Source organism: Electrophorus electricus, chromosome 2 (assembly GCF_041902795.1).
Source record: "Electrophorus electricus isolate QZ-2024a chromosome 2, ASM4190279v1, whole genome shotgun sequence".
Lineage (NCBI taxonomy): Eukaryota > Metazoa > Chordata > Actinopteri > Gymnotiformes > Gymnotidae > Electrophorus > Electrophorus electricus.
This window is the reverse complement of record NC_137498.1, coordinates 43,554,499-43,572,223: the sequence shown is the minus strand read 5'-3', so window position 1 is coordinate 43,572,223 and position 17,725 is coordinate 43,554,499. Positions and strand designations below refer to the sequence as shown.

The 17,725-nt window shown below is 41.6% G+C and overlaps 1 protein-coding gene across 1 annotated transcript in view; it reads right to left on the bottom strand.

Moving 5' to 3' along the window:
- The window catches only part of zfpm2b (zinc finger protein, FOG family member 2b), a 33,972-nt gene extending 28,123 nt beyond the window's left edge, over positions 1 to 5,849 (bottom strand). The window contains exon 1 of the mRNA XM_026995721.3: positions 5,597 to 5,849. Coding sequence (XP_026851522.2) covers positions 5,597 to 5,636 — 40 coding nt within the window. The 5' untranslated portion in view covers positions 5,637 to 5,849. The remainder of the gene's footprint in view (positions 1 to 5,596) is intronic.
- Positions 5,850 to 17,725: the final 11,876 nt, after the last annotated feature.

Genomic DNA, 17,725 nt, shown 5'->3' with positions numbered 1-17,725 from the left:
AATGCCTCTTCATAACCCTCCCCTACTGAGCTTGAAACAGAAAAGAAAAGAAAATTAATTGGTTATTTCCTGTAAACCATTCTAAAGGTTGAATTCTCAAATACTGAGAATATGGCTGTGAAAGACTACATATGCAGACTTCTATATCATGTAAATTCATAGCCATACCCAGAAAGACCTCTTTAAACAGAGATTCTCAACCATTTACTATAGTGCTCTGAAACAAGCCATAGGGTACAAAATATGTTTTCCTCTTCAGAGTCAATTATGTTTCCTCTTCATCTCCTATATTTGGGCAAAACTTCACAAATCTTTGGCACAACTGTTTCTGATACGTGTTGAACAGGACTTTTCTCAATTGTTTAAGCATTTGTGGACTGTGGTGTTTCCCCCTATGTGTGATCTCTGCGTTTCCATAATCTCTGTCTGTGTGAATATATCATCTCCGTCCACAAACAGCGGACATTGTCACGTTGCATCTTTAAATGAGATTAAGAGGAATGATTACACAGCACTGAAGTGTGAATAGCATTCAGAACCTGCAACACAATGCAGCTTTTTCTTCGCATGTTCGCCTCAAGAGGTGTCAGTGAAGCCTCAGGACAGAGCCGCACACACTACTTCTGCGTGCGGTCCTGCCGCACACACTCGCAGCATGCACCAAGCACGTCTGCCGAGCTCAGTGTACTCAGCTAGCAAACAGCCTGCGACCTCAAAGATCTGCTATGTGATCACAGTGGTTGCTCATTAATGGCAATGCCAGGAATGTCTGACATTAATGAATCAGGTCAATTAATCAATCAGTCAATTAATCAATCAGATAACTAACTGCTAGGTGTGATCGCAGCTCTATTATCTGGATATTGGTTGCTCTGTTTCATTTAATCATGCCAAAGTCATAAAGGTGAGAAAGACACAGTGCTCTCAGCAGACTGAAGCTCTTCCCCCACATCTGGCTTTAAAAAGGCATCTGAAATGTTGCATTATTGGGTCCTAACAAAGAAACCAGTCAAGCAGAATGACATAAAACCACACACAAATAAACTCATGATGCAGCACCACACATAATAAAAGCCCCAGTGTCTTATGGTTAACCAGTCAGCATGCTGACAACTGTAATTAAGAAATTAAGCTTTCATTTGGCAGTGGTATCAAAAGCATTGCAGACTCAACCCCCCAAAGCAGCTCTTATTAAAGTTTTTTATGTAGTTTGCTAAAGACTCAAACTTCCTCCATCACCTATTTCTGGCCTGGATTTGTGCCATTAGTGATTTTCCACTCAGCGTTTAAAGAGTGAGGAATATCGGTCACACTTGCTGTGGAGAAGCTGGAGTTAGCTCTGTAATCCCAGCATGTAGAGAACATCTATTGTGACACCACTTCTGTGATGAAGGCAAAACCCACGCTGTGCGCCCTTCAAATCACATCTTTAACGTCTGTCTGGTTTCCGGCTCATTTTCCTGAACTACACTGTCTCCATGTTTTTGCTGCATCAGAACTTCAGCACTCAAGGTCGACTTCAAGATTATGACTCAAATGCCGACCCAGAGTGGGAGCATTCTCCCAGGCCTCTCGGTCTCTGTCCCTCCAGACATCTTCTTGACTCTTTCAATGGGATCTGGATCAGAATCTAGACTGCCCTTCTGTGCTAAAGGGAGTCTAAAAGCTCTGATCAGCAGCTGCGAAAGCATAGCCCTCCAGACCGAGCAGGCACATGATAAACACTTCAAAGTCGCGGAGGGATGTCACTCCCCTCCGCCTTCAAGCTGAGAGACGAACTCACCGAGAGGGAATTTGTTCAACTGCTGCCAGGGGCTTTGAGGCATTTATCTATCTAGAGAGAATGTAGATTCCATAATCCCTTCCTTCAATGGGGCCTATCGTACATTTAAGATACATAATCTCTTTAGGTAGGAGCCAAATCAATTCCTCATCCATGAAGCCTTTCACAGAGTGAGTATATTCAAAGTTCCAGCGCATTGTAAAATAAAAATCTTGCCTGAAGTTCTTGGATTAGGCAAATTTACATGAGAAACTATGAGACAGGAAAAATATGCAGACCTTACATTAGGAACAATGATGAAATTGTAAAGCTAAATTTTTTCTCCAGGGTAGCAGCAGGGAAGCAAACATCACTGTGAATCTCTCTCGCTCTCTCTCACACAAACACACACACACACACACACACTAATGAGAGTCACGAAGATTCTAATGATTGGATAATCCAAGCTTTGTTTAGTGTTTTCAAAGACAGCAGTGAGTGAACGGCAAGTTCTTTAACTTGTCTTTCAGCCCGTTAGCCAGGCTGAAAGATCTTGTCTTTGTTTCTGTGCAGAATCCCCATCAGATCCAGCATCTGCACAGCGGGCATTGATCCTCCCCTCCACCGGGCCCCGAGACTCCACTGAAGGTGAGAGGGATAAAGGGGCTCCTGCGTCTGGCTTGCTGGACATCACTGATAGTACATCCATCCACGCTTGGCTCCTAGTGATTAAGGGTAGTCAAATACACATTTTACTTATCTTCTTCTTTTTCTGATCCCCCTCCCCCACCCCACAGAGATTTTATTTGCCATGATTAGTGTGACTTGGGGCTTTTTATCCAAGACGTTGCTACGAGCCATTATAGCTATTTTGAATTTTTTTTACCACCATCTGTGAACTGTTTAGGAATGAAGAACATGTATATAGTGATTATTTGTGTGCTGAAATGGTTTGAAATGGTAAAGTAATGCATGGGATAACAGAGGTCAAAGGTAAATCACTGTTATACATTCTTAAACCATATAATCACTCATTTACTTGTACATCACCACTTCTCTTTGAAAAGCAGCTGAGAACATGATAGGCCAACCCAAAAACACATCTAGCTTCTAAATATAAAAGAGAACCTACCCTAATTAGAAAACTTATGAATAAACTGATATTAGAAACACAAGTAAGGAGTGCTATTTTAGTAGGGTGTTTACGTTTGATCCATACCACAGCATTCTAACCTCTGACAGAACATTAAGACATCACCACTGTGACTCATAAACTTCTCTCTCTCTCTCTCGTTTTATAATATGGGACAGTGTTCTTGCATGGTGGATAGAGCAGTTGCAGCGAGCTGATTTCACAGTGTGCTCTGAAAAGCAAAGGGAAGCAGTTGGCTCTCCCCTCCCCATCTCTCCTCTGCTTTGTAGGCTAGCGGGCCACAGCACTTCATAGCTCATTAGTGCTGAGCAGATGCTGGGGAGAAAGTTGGCATGCAATAACCCCTCTTCATATCACACTGATCTCTGAGAGATAGCACACGACTGAGGGATGCCTCACGCTGACAGTTGGCAGACAAAGTTAATCAAAAAGGATTAAAAAAGAATAAAGAAGAACCGACAAAATATGACACTCCTGATCGGTATAATAATGAACTAAATTATCATATTCTGACAGCAGTATGTCAGAGCTGACAACCACAAATGACAGCCACCACATAAAGTAAGTAAAGATTTGCAAATAAAGAGACATACTGTGTAGACATTTTGGTGCTGTGTGGTAAGATTAAGTTAGATTAAGTTTATGATTTATAAACTTCCTACTAGATTTATCTTAAATCTCTGGGTGCTAATTCAGGAACTAAGATATTCTCTCATTTGGAGCATTTGAGGTCCATAAGGATAGGTGAACGCAAGTAGCATAAGAACAAATAATTCAGGAATTAAATGAACCTTGGGAGGTTGAGAAGAGGTTGCTTCTCCTTCAAATACAGTAGTCTGTTAAGGTTGAGTGACCATCAGGGTATGTTTTTAATCCACTGTCGTAAACTTGGCAAATCTGCCTCACACCAGCCACCAATCTGTGTAAATTTACTGTCCTGTTGGTCAAGAAGGGGGCCAAGGAGGGGTGTGTGAAGAGGCAACAGCATCTGCTCTGGGGTAGATGTGGAACTGATAACGACCATATGTGCCCCCTCCAAAACCATCCAGGCACCTTCCCTGCTATCTGCCTTTCAGATCACCCTCTTATTACAATAAAAAGCTTACTTGGACATACTAAAACCTTACTTACTTTTAGTGAGTGTGTGTGAGTGTGTGGGGGGTAAAAACATAGTCGATGACCGAAAATGCCCCCTTATCTCTCCACAGAAGTGCGAAAGAGAGGAGGAGAGATTTCAATAGGAGTAAAAAAGGTGGGAGAAATACATAATTTATCGCCACATTCTCAGAATATCCAGAGCCCAACAAAATAATAAATAATAAAATAAAGGGAGAATGGGCCACTAACTATTTTTGTCTTATCATGAGGAGTGGAGGGTGAGGGGGGCACAGAGATGATCAGACCTCGGCGAGGATTATCAGACCACCACAGATTGCAGGGCTGGAATTCTAATGGTAACAATCGGTTGTCTGATGGTATATCTTCCCCCTGCTTATCAAGTCCATTATCTGCCCTTATCGCGCCGTCATCGGGGCAAATTAATGGAGCTCTTTCAGCTTCTTCTCTTTATCTCTATGGCAGAGGACGCCCCAAAGAATGGAACAGGCAAAATATGAAAATAGAGGGTGAATCACACAGTTTAGATAACAGGCCAATATGTTTGAGGAAGAACAAAAAAAGGCAAAAAACAGATGTGTATGTGACCTTTTTCGTCCTCTGAACCCCCATCTGAGAAAGCTCACATCTGAACAGTCTCCGCACTGGCCTAGTTGTGCGCTATACGTCTGCCCTGCAGTGCTACAGCAGTCTCAAATTCATGTTAACAAAAACAAACAAAGAAACAAGAGACATGATTCAATAAAAACAAAAATGATGAGTTGTTGTTCATGTTGCTACAGAAAAACTACAGAAAAATAGGCTGAATGTGTCATGAACAAACATTAAACATTTCTAATAATCTAATAATATCCATTTCTGAAAGATTTTTAATAATATTAACTTGTAATATTGATTATTGCAATGTAATATTGACTATAGTTGATTATATATATATATATATATATATATATATATATATATATATAAAATAGTTAGCTTTTATACAATAATTTAAGCATTCATGAGAGTTGCCATCTGTAGAATTTAATACATAACACTAATATGGCAAAAATAATAATAATTAGCGATGTGATTTTGGGATACACATCCTTTTAAAAAAATAGATGTGAGTCATCGATGTTTACAGTGTACAGCCCCCACAGACAGAACACACCAAACATAATTCAGAAGCATTTCTGCACACATGGGAGTAAGGCGCGTAAAACTTTTCTGTATAGAGTTCACAGTTCCTACGATGGGCTTTTAAGTGCATTTACCACTTTCTGAAAATAACATTTTACAATGAGCAAATTAACAGCGAAACTTGACCCTGACAGATGTAGATACATCACACAGCAAGAAAATCAAGAAACTTAAAAGCTCGCGCGGAGTTTACGGACGATTGTGTAGTCGGGCTTTCTAAAGAGCCTTGTTTTGCGCAAAGCAACTAAGATGCAGAACAATTTGTTCAAATAAAAACTCGCTTAAAAACAAATTCTGATATCCGTAAGACTCTGCACTAATCAGCTCGATAAATCGCCGCACGTTTATGAGACGACAACGTGCGTTTTGTCAAAACTCACGTTTGAATTGCCGTGGGTTGCTCTGTTTCCTGCGAGACATTCCTACTCCGCGTGCTGGTCAGTGAATTCACTGAATCCAGATATGTCACTTTCGCAGGGAAGCCTTTCGAGTCATCCAATAAAAGATAAATGTGTTGTCTACAGGTTCACATGCAGGAGGGGGAAAAAATACGTTCAATCTTCACTCGATCTTGACGTGTTCGCTCCCTGGGACCCTTTACGTCGCGCTTCCTCCACGGGGTTCAGCTTTGCAGGGCTGTGATCTGAGCGCAGACTGGCAGGGAAGATGAGCATGTTGCGCTTTTGTGTCAGGACAAGGTTTGAGCCTCTCGCTTTACCGTAGCTGTAGGCACAGCAACACTGACATGCTGAGATTTGCATGTCATACTGAAAATTAGTATGATCGTTGACATTATTCTCAGCCATGTGAGCAGTTTCACTGTAGACTGAGTTTAACCCGAACAACATTGACCAAGGTTTACTAGAGTGTTTGGGACATTATTGTTTTTTAATAGATTACCACTACTAGCTGCTGGAGTTGTGTCTATGAGAATGTAGATGGCTAACAGTGTTTTAAGTCTGAAGTAAGGAAGGGTGTGTTTGTGGAAAATGGTGATTAATAAGTTACGAAAGTAAAAAGAGTCTTGGTGTGACACGGAGCCCTCAAAGGTCCTAATGGCCGCTGATTGGAAACATGGGCGCCGCAGTTGCGTGGATATTTGGAAGCGAGTTTTAAAGTCCGTCCACTGAATCTTTTCCCTAACCGTTCACGGGCCCCCTAACTCCCACAGCCCTGTGCTCGATTCCCCACACTACAGCACGGCTGCCGCGGGGCAAAGAATATGATTAGAAATTGCTCGACAGTCCTGCAGTGAATAAATATAGGTTTAAAAAAACCGTGAAATTTGCTTAGCCAGTGTAGCATTATATAAGCCCTGTTTAATAACCAAAGATATTTCCGCTATATTTACCAACATAGATCTGAGGACGACAAGCAGCAGACAAGTTTAAGTTATAACCTTTGGCGATGTAGCATATTACTTAGACCTTATTCAGGACAAACTGTTTAGGATATTTAAATATCCTCCATGTTCCATCGAGTTCCTGCCAAGAAAACTCGTGCCTTGACGAAACCTCGAAATAGGGTAAAATTCCTCTGCATTGAATACATTTCTTTAATGTAATGCAAACACATGGTAATTTCTCTACCTTGGAAAAAAACATGCCTATCGCGCGGCAGGCAATGCAGAAGTAGACGGTGCTATTTATTTTTTATGTATTGGCCACATTACAGATGCTGAGATTGGCGCACTGCTAATCTGTTCAACAATCTGTAACTCAAATGGGAGGATTTTCACCTCTTCTTTATGGAGCATATCAATAAGTTCCACGTGAAGAGAGGATTCTCCCGTCATTCAGACTTGGGAAAGCGATAACGGAGAAGTTGGCATCGCGGGCGCGCCGAGATGGATTAATTATGTGCGAACATGGAAATGGGTCTTATCGCCGCTCACGCAATCACAGAGCGAGGATAAGGCACGAACAATGCCATTGCACCTTGCAAGCACATCGTCTAACACGTTCAATTTTGTCATTGTAAATAAAAAATAACATGCAATTGTGCTTATATCTTACTACGCCCCTGAGAAGTAAATAATTGTGTCGTAAAATCACAGTCGGGGAATGAAGCTCTTAAAAAGTCGCATTTGGTGACCTCTCTATCGCTAAGTGCATCCATGAACACGTAGAACATGTATAAAATGCACTCAGAATTATTACTTTGAATCTCAAGGTTTTTCTTGTACAAGAAGATTAACGAAAAAATCACCGTGTATACATATGATATTTCTGTTTTAATGGACAATTTAGTTCGTAACAATTTACCGAATTTAATCGAGATCTTAAAAAAAAAAAACTTTTACATTTAGACCCGCTCACTATAAAAGGACTTTAAAACTAAGTTTACCGTTGGTTTACCTTTCTAACGGCAAAGTGACGATGTAGAGACTGAACTTAAATCATTACGAACCAAACTTTATGCCGCTGAGAATTGACGTTGTACTGGCAAACACACACACACACACACACACACACACACACACACACACACACACACACACACACACACACACACACTTCAATGGCGTGATAGTTCTAGGGGATTTGCCATGCGATTATACCGTACGCACTGCTGGAGAACTTCTGCCATCTGTCCGAAGAGATTGACTGGAGCGGCGGGGTTAAGACTAAATTAAAACGAGTTCATCCAATTACTTTATCAAGCTCGTTTGAAGCCCGCACCCTGCACCTTCTCCGCATCACCTGCCCGTTTGTGAAGACCCTTGAAGAAATATCTGATACAATTATAGCGTGAAATGGGATGGGATGAGGCACGAGTAATACGTTTTTGCATATGTTTTCCCCTGAGGCATGCGATATATTTGAAGTTCATTTTTAGTTCATTTGATAAAATAAATTGGCAAAACATGATCTCTGTGACCCTTTCAGAAACCTGTCTACTATCATTATAGGGTGGTAGTGGTGGGTCTATAGTCGAGTGACAATTCTGTGGCAGTGCTAATATTTGAGAATGCTCTAATAGCCAGACGCCAGGCCTGTAGAAGAATTGGTTTGTCCCGTCCACCCCGTCCCCCAAAAAGCAAAGCTGAAGATGATATTTACTGTAAGTCAAAATGTTCAATAGTTTAATGTGTGCTTGGCTATTATACTTGAGAGTTGTCTGCTAGGGACGTTAAAGATACAATGTTATCCCTTCTCTTAAATTGGAGGCATACCACTTGGACATACGGGACTTTGGTGATAAGCTGTGAATGGTAAATGCAGCTTCTCACCACCTCTGATATTCAGTTCTTTACTCCTATCACTGTGGTGCGTACAGTGTGTGTAACGGAACTCCAAAGGGTCAATTCAATTAAACAGGAAACAGGTGCGTGTCCGGGACGCAGACGTACTGGATCGCAGGGCTATGAGCACCAGGGCTGTAGGCCAGGGAGAGGAAAGAGCTGCCTCACATTCTGCCTCCACCTCATGCCTCATGCCCACTGAAGCTCTTGGAGAAAACAAATGAAATTGTCATTACATGATTTGTTGTGGCACAGATGCAGATGAGTGTCGTGAAAGATGCATCTTCCAACAAGAGAATGCGGCCAGCTTCTTCCGGCTGGATTAATACCTTTATTAGAAGGCTGCAGGCAAGGGGAAAGTTAACAGTAGTAAGAGTGGAAGGTTTTGCTCACCCTCAACGAGCCATGAAATTAGTGCATGGCCCCTGAAAATGGTGGCTGATGGAAAGGAAAGAGCAAGTCCCAGGGGTCCAACACACACACACACACACACACACACACACACACACACACACACACACACACACACACACTACACACGCACACGCACACGCACATGCACGCATGCACACACGCACACACACATACACACAATCTACTCCCATCTATGGTGTAGGTCCGGGGCTAAGGTCTCGATGCACTTAACTTCTACTGCTGCCTCTGCATGTATCTGATTGGAAAAACTACCAGATAAATTCCTTCTGAAGGAAGACGAAACTGCGACTCACAGAGAAGCTGAAAATCTCTGTTTTCAGTTTAGCAAGAGGCTGATAGTGACCCTACGCCAACAAGCAAGAAAGACAGAGCAGTTACACCGATAGTAACAACATAAAGACCCAGTTAGGACCTGCTCAGACACATGGGTCCTTCACTAGCTCTGAGAGCTTGTAAAGCTTAACCCTGCTTCCCAATCTACCCCTGTGTTTCCCAGCCTAACTCTGTTTCCCAGCCTAACCCTGTGTTTTCCAGTCTACCCCTGTTGTCCCCAGGCTAACCCTCTGTTTCCCAGTCTGACCTTGTGTTTCCAAGTCTGACACCTGGTTCTCTGCATGGTTTAGTGTTTTACTCTGCTTCTAACACACACAGTCCAAACTCCAGAAGGATTTCTCAGTTCCCTGATGAACTGTATCAGGTGTAATGGAAGCAACAGAAGACCAAAATAAGAAGTGAAGGGAATGTCCAGGCACAGAGATGGGAAACACTTGCTTATGGGACAGTTTTATAGATATACTTTTAAATCTACATATTGTTATTTGACCTCAATTAGCCTAGAATCTCTGACAGCTGTGCAATTTGTGATAATTACATAATCTCAGACAACCACGTGGTGCCATGGACCAGAACCAATGGATGTAACCAGCTGACCTGCATCTGTAGATGCATATACATTTACATTCACATTTACATTTCTGGCATTTGGCAGACGATCATATCCAGAGTGACTTAAAAAAGTGCTTTGTCATTTACTCATAGAATATATCCTAGTACAGTACAGTAGGTTAGAGTTCAACATACCAATGATCTAGAATACTGTAGAATACAAGGATCACTGCTGATGACTAGAAGTGCAAAACACAATCAACAACAATCAGTGGAATAAACAATACCCTACACTAAGTACTAGAGTGTCAGTTAGTCAACATAGGAGCAGAGTCAGTGGTGATTTAAATAATGCACAAATAGATAGTTCTTCAGTCTACATACCTTTGCCTACACAACAGATCCCTTTACCAAATGTAACTATGAACTTCTCAGCCACAGAGTGCATAGGACCATGGATGCTGCCAAACTCTGAATCCTGCATCTGCACTGTGCAGCTGTGATACTGTGAAACCATGGCTACAGACACACACACACACACACACACACACACACACACACACACACACACACACACACACGCATGCACACATGAGCACACACACAAATGAGTGAAGCATAGAATCATTAGACCAGCTTTTATTGAGATATCACCTTCCTTTTGAGAAGTGCTATATTTATCAGGGTATTAATGACAGTTAATTACTTGTGTAAATGCTAACCTAAAAAGAATCATTAGTGTTTCCTCACTAGGTCAAATGTGGAGGAGGGAGTCTTGCGCGACTCTAAATGAGAGCTTAATTAATTCAGGCAACGCATTAAATTTTGTTATGAACTGTTACCTCTGTATGTGCTCTCATTAATAAAAGCCTCGAGAGACTGCTAATCATTACACACAAACACGCTGATGGCATGCGAGCGTGCACAAGCTCCTCTCTCCGGGAGATGGACATTCGGCAATTAATCACTAACGAGGAACAACGATGTGGCTCTTTAACCTTAACACTCACGGAGAACGGTTGCACCCCCACCCCACCCCGTCCCCCGCTGCTGCTGCAATTTAACATAACCAGTATGCAGAAGCAGGCAGTGGGCTAGGAGCGCCCCTAATTAGCTGCAGATCCTTCAGCAGCATGGTTAGAGTTCACGCTGAACTGAACTCGTGGCTCCAGGAACAGTCGGGGAAAGTGAGTAAGTGGTGCCACAGATTGACTCCCCCTGACACACCAACAGCTTTTAGCCGAGATGCACATCTGCTGGCCTAATGCTGTTTTGTTAAAGGAACAAGCCAGGTGAGAATAATCTCTGTGCTCAGAGAAGCAAACGTAAAGAGTGGATATCAGCAGCGAAGTGACACTGGATAGGATTTTATAGGCCAAAAGAATTAATAGATCATAAAACATCATTCTCTCTGCTTCTCTCTCTCTTTCCTACTTACTCTTTTCAACTCACTCTTCCATTCTTCTACTCTGTTCCTTCTTTCCATCTCTCTCTCTTTCTCATTCTCTGTATGTTATTACCATAGTAACAGGTGCACCACAGGTGCTCCGCTTGCCACAGCAGGTTAAGCTTCCAACCTTTTAAAACATATTAAATTGTCTTCTTACACACTAGAAATCTAATCATTTTTGGTATTAGTCACATTTAGCATTCATCTTCTTCATCTTTCACATTTAATTTACAATAGATTGTCTTCGTAGTTGCAGCATACCTGCCAATCAAACTATATTTATTCTGCAAAACCAAAAAAAAAAAAAAACAAAACTCCAAGGTCACTGAAAAATACCTAAAATAGTTAATAAACAATAAGGTTCCTGATGCATCTCGACTACAGCAAACCCACTGTGGTGTCATTGACATTTTCAGCTCCTGTGAACTTTGGCCACATCGTTATCTCCAGTGCGACAGGTGCGGCCTTAATGAAGGCCCCTGCTGTTTAATTAGCTCCCTGTGGGACAACAGGCAGGATTATCAAATGAACAAGTCTATAATTACCAGCAGCAGTGCATACAGCTCCCCTCTCTTGCATCTGCCCCTCCCCTGATGCTGTCAGAGGCATCACGCACATCAAACGTGCATCAGGAGAGGGAGACCGTGGTGATGGGGTCAGTGGTCTGGTTCAGATGCCCTGACAGGATAGACTTTGCTTCTCATAAACTGGCCACCGTGGGATTCATAGAGGGCTCTAGCAATGACATGTCCTGTCATGGTTTGTAAGTGTATCAACTAACATGCCAATTACTGTAAGAGCATCACTGCAGGCAGTAATTAACTTAAACTGTAATTATGCGTGTTACTTTGTATTCATTCTACTGTGTGTCTGGAACAGGCTGGTCAACACAGGCTTATCTGTTGGAGTGTCCCTCTTCATCCTCACAGCTTTTAAGAGGAAAGAACAGCAATGCATCCAGTGCAAAATCCCTTATATTTAAAGACCTATGTTCTAATGTTAGACGTGCATTTACCCAGTAATAAATGCATAAATTGCACCAGATTCGATGCCATAAAGTCAGCACACAGAATTAGTTGTGACAAACTCTCCGGTTTGAACAGACTCCCACAGAGTGGAATCACCTCCCTCTCTGAGCCCCTCCTGCTGTGCTCCAGCCAGCCCTTTCACTCTCATTACTGGCATTCCACACAGGAAGGAGTGGGAGCACATCTTCCACCTCCAGCACCAGGCACGTCCAGCGTGATGGCCTGAAGGGGGTCTATGGTAGTAACTAATCTCTCAAATCCCTGCCAAGTGCCATGGCGACAGTGACAGCAGGAAGGGGCGTGTGTGCATGCTAATGAAACACACAGAGGCACACGCAGGGGTGAGACACGTGCAGGATGAGTTTAGGATGGAGACTTAGAGCATGGGCAGGCTTCTCAAATGAGCAATGAGAGAGAGAGAGAGAGAGAGAGAGAGAGAGAGAGAGAGAGAGAGAGTAGCCAACCAAAACACACACACACACATCACACACAAACACACACAAACACACACACACACACACAGACTATATTACCCAGTTTATAAATACCTTTATATAGTTATCTAATTTTTTTTTCCATTCTTCTTCTTATTTATTTATTTTTCTTTCTTTTCACTTCTTTACCTTCCTCATCTTGACTTCTTCCAATTATTAATTCATACCAATTAAAGTTTTTTTCAAGTTCATTATTACAAAAGATTTCTTAATTTCCTTAATTAGAAAGGTTCATTCATGTTGTTTATTGTAATGCTGCTTTGGCAATATTGTTACTGCATACAGTCATGCCAATAAAGCTTACTGAACATAATAAACATAATAAACATAATATACATATATTGTACACACATTGTTAATATATTTTTGTACATATATAGAATATATATTTTTCTATGCACCCCTGTTTTCTTTTTCCTCAGTTTGGACAGAGCACTCTCAACCATTTCACTGCGAGTTATACTGTGTATGTATGTGACAAATAAACCAAACTTGAAACTTAATTGAATTGAGTAACAGAGAGAGAGAGAGAGAGAGAGAGAGAGAGAGAGAGAGAGAGAGAGAGAGAGAGAGAGAGAGAACAGAGAGCGAGAGTAACAGAGAGAGAGAGTAACAGAGAGAGAGAAACAGAGAGAGAGAGAGAGAGAAAGTAACAGAGAGAGAAAAACAGAGCGAGAGAGCAACAGATAGAGAGAAACAGAGAGAAAGTAACAGGGAGAGAGAAACAGAGAGAGAAAGTAACAGAGAGAGTAACAGAGAGAGAGAGAAACAGAGAGAGAGAAACAGAGAGAGAGTAACAGAGAGAGTAACAGAGAGAGAGAAACAGAGAGAGAGAGAGAAAGTAACAGAGAGAGAGAGTAACAGAGAGAGAAAAACAGAGAGAGAGAGAAAGTAACAGAGAGAGAGAGTAACAGAGAGAGAGAAACAGAGAGAGAGTAACAGAGAGAGTAACAGAGAGAGATAAACAGAGAGAGAGAGAGAAAGTAACAGAGAGAGAGAGAGTAACAGAGAGAGAGAAACAGAGAGAGAGAAACAGAGAGAGAGTAACAGAGCAAGAGAAAGAAAGTAACACAGAGAGAGAGAAACAGAGAGAGAAACAGAGAGAGAGAAAGTAACAGAGAGAGAAACAGAGAGAGAGAGAAACAGAGAGAGAAACAGAGAGAGAGAAAGAGAAACAGAGAGAGTAACAGAGAGAGAGAAAGAGAGAGAGTAACAGAGAAAGAGAGAGAGAGAGAGAGAGAGAGAGAGAGAGATGCTGTGCTGTGATATCTGTGTGAGTGGTTCGGATCAGTGTGTTAGCAGGGTCTCAGAGATCATTTTAATAAGAAAATAAATAACAAAAGGGAAAATCTTTACATCTGTTCAATTTAACTGAAATTGAACATCAATAGGTCAATAGTTTATCAGTTTTAATAATAAGGCAAATGTTAACTTCCAGGATTTCTTATCCCAAATAATAATACGGTAAGTTTTCAGTTGAGGTTAAGGGTAAGCTTTGGACTATGCTTTTTGCATATTCTCAACTTGCCTATGCTCAAAATGCAGATACTCAAAATAAATGTACTCAGTGAAAAACAATGGTTTCAGATATGGAGGCTCAGCAAATACCAAATGGACAAATAGAATTAAAGCTAAATTCAAGCAGCATCCCCTCAAGAGGCACAGGGTGGGCGGATGACAGTGGAAGGTCCACTGATGGGACCAGAGAATGACAGCTGAGGTTCTTTACCAGTGAGCGTGTGAATGTCTTCACCAGGACCATGGTGATAAGGGCCAAATGTGAATGTTCTGCTAACAAAGAGCCCAAACATTTAAAGTGAGCCTTAGAAATCATGTGAGGAAGCAAGATTCTTTTCTCTGCACTTCCCTACAGTAGCCAAAATTAGTAGTTTAAGGTCTTTGTGTGTGTGTGTGTGTGTGTGTGTGTGTGTGTGTGTGTGTACTGTTTGCACAGAGAAGGCAGCAATTAGTTACTGTTATTATAGTGATGCATTGGTTTAACTGTTTTTGAAAGTGTATGTCAGACCATTGCTGGGCCATTTAGACGATTCAAGTTAAAACGTTCAGCTCAGAATGAAAAAGTGGGAATTTTACAGGAGCCACAAAGCAGCCGTTCTGTGCGTAAAGATGCTTCTGAGAATATTTGATTTACGCTAATTGCTAAGCCCATACTGCACTCCTTTAGATTAGAGACATCAGACCCCAGGTTCCGCAGAATTAAGAAAGGCTCCAACATTTCCCTAAAAACAAAGAGTTCAAAGCTTCCCTGTGCTAAAGCCTCGCTCGGCGAGAAGAGGGGCATCACTAGCGTCTGACTCCAGTGCAACAGTGTAGTTACAACAGACAACATAACATCATTTAACCTTTACAATGGTCTTATTGATTTGTTTTTGATCTTATCGAGACTCAGATCAGAGCCTGAAGCCAGCCTCCCCGGGGGGGGGGGGGATTTTGCCTTAATTGAACAGTTCGCAGAAGACAAAGACATCCCTTGCCTCGTGCAAGCACACTTCGGAGTTTTTTCTACTGTGAAGCACGTGCTCGCTGGCTGCACACCGCAGTGAAGCTCCATTGTTCGTGCGCTTATCGCACTTCGCCTCCTCCTGACTCCACCAAAGGCAGAACAATTATTTACAGCATGAAAAGTGAAAAGAAAGGTGATCCAAACCAAACCTTGGAGGCTATTTTCCTTAGCAGAGGAATCCACTAGGTGGAAGATCTCTGGGAAAAATTGGAAACATACATTTTAATTAAGTCCTTTATGGGGGGAGGTAGGGGTGGCCAAATAACAACTGACCATTATAAATCATTTGTCGTCGCCTACAACTATTTTTGCTTTTTCTCTCAGTGGTAAGAAGCGGAGTGAAAGACTTTTTCAGGTCCAGATAAGTGTTAATAAATTACCCATGTTTCCTGCTTAATGGCTGCCAGCCTGCTGCGGAGAGATATCATTGTGTGTCATGAATATTTTGATGTTGTGATTAGATCAAAAATGCTGTGAATTGCTAACCAGCTCAGTGGAGGCTCCGCTGATCAGAAATGTCTATTTTACCAAAACAGATTATATTCCTTGCATATCTGCAGATATGGAATAATTAGAATGACACTGGGCCTGTATTTCGCTGTAGTAGTGTCGCAATTTTATAGCATCGTAAGGATCTGGAGCCTTCTGGAAAATGCACATCTGCGGAGTCCCAGTATACCATGACAGGTGACATAACGACTCCTGTTCTGATGTCCACAAGATTTGAATTCATTGGCAAAAAAAGGCAAGAAACAAAATAATGGGCAGGGAAAGATAAAGAAACTGCCTGAATCTGCAAGACATTGATTAGTTGCTTTCAGCCATTTTTTTTCACTGGCTTTATATTCTTTCTCACGCATTTGAGGGAGGCTGACATTACCCACTGAGCGTGCTGTGTTTGGGATGCGCCAACTGCCAGGTGTGACTGAGAAATAGGTGCACTGGTTGGTTCAAAGGAATAGAGCAGACATGCTTTCCAGCTGAAACATATTCTCACCCCTGATCTCCCTGTTTGTGTTTTTTCCTTATTTCTGTACACCTTGTGAACATGCTTGCAGCATCTGTCAAGGAGTCCAGGCCATCAGGGAAAGAAAAAATGTTGCAACAACACATTCAGATGGATTAGGTATACAAATGTTCACTTACATTAGTAAGTGTTTTCTGAGTTACTGTTTAACATAATGAAGTTGCTCAGTTTAATTGTTAGTTAGTTTGTCCATATGTTTTGTGCAAACCACCACTGCAATCCATATGGCTTTTACTTTAAGCACAATCTTGATGAGACTCTTACTGTGCACAGTACCATGTTCCTAGAGTGTTGGAGGTGACTCAGTCACACCAGCAGAAAATAACTCCACATTCCTAATTGTGCATTTGTGGAAAGAAAACAGCAATCTGAACAGATGGTTGTCAAAAACAAACAAATTTTTCGAAAGACATGCGTCAGCCAAGACCGGAGTCACTGTCTTGGACGGCGGTGCCATGCACAGCTCAGTCGAAATGCTATTTGCACAAAATCTTGCAGAATAACGAGAGAGCAGAGAGTTGCAAACATCTGGAACAGCGATCATGGCATGCCAGAAAATTCCACACATGTCAGTCATCAGCTGTAATGGTGCTCTCTGAGCTGACAAGCTTTCATCAGAGGAGCTCATGTTTATCGCTTCAGCAGACCACAGAAAGACAGCGGTGTGCAGAAGTCTGTTTGGGTTTGTTAGTGCCCACAAAGCCAGTCGAGTCCCTGACACTGGAGGAATTTTTTTGCACATATCAAGTTAATCCGATGGCACTGAACCAAAAATGACCTATGTCATTGTCTGTTTTGTTCAGGAAATATCTAAGTCAGTGTTTACTGATAACATGCCACCAATAACATGATGCAGTTTTAAAACAAGTTATTTATAGCTTCACACTTTGTAAATAATTGAGCTAGAAGGCTTACATTGGGTTTTTGGTAATTCAGTGCATCTTTCTGCTCATTTAACTTCATTTTAATGTCTCTTTCACTGACTCTTTCTGTGTGCATCTCTCTCTCTATCACAATCTGTGTCTCTCTTTTTTCACTTACCTACTTATTGTATAGTAGGGAACTATCTTTAACCTCCTTTTAAAGACCCTTCATGCAAGTACAGAGATATGACTGGGGTGACATTTTATAAAGTCAACAGTAAGAACAGAGTGAGGGGAGTGCTGGACTATTCTTATCTGGGCTTGTATTAGAAACTGCTCTCTCAGTAATGTTTATTAGTGCAGGATGTTCAGCCAACTGCTTTGATACTGTTACTGTTCTTAGCAGAGAAGTGAAGTCTTCATGACTCATAAACCTTTGTCTATCACTTCAGCTGTAGAAGTACTTGTATTGGACTAAAACTATAATGGATTCTTTTAAACATACATATTTACTTTTTCTGCAATTTTTTTTTCCTGTACCAAACATATGCAAATGATG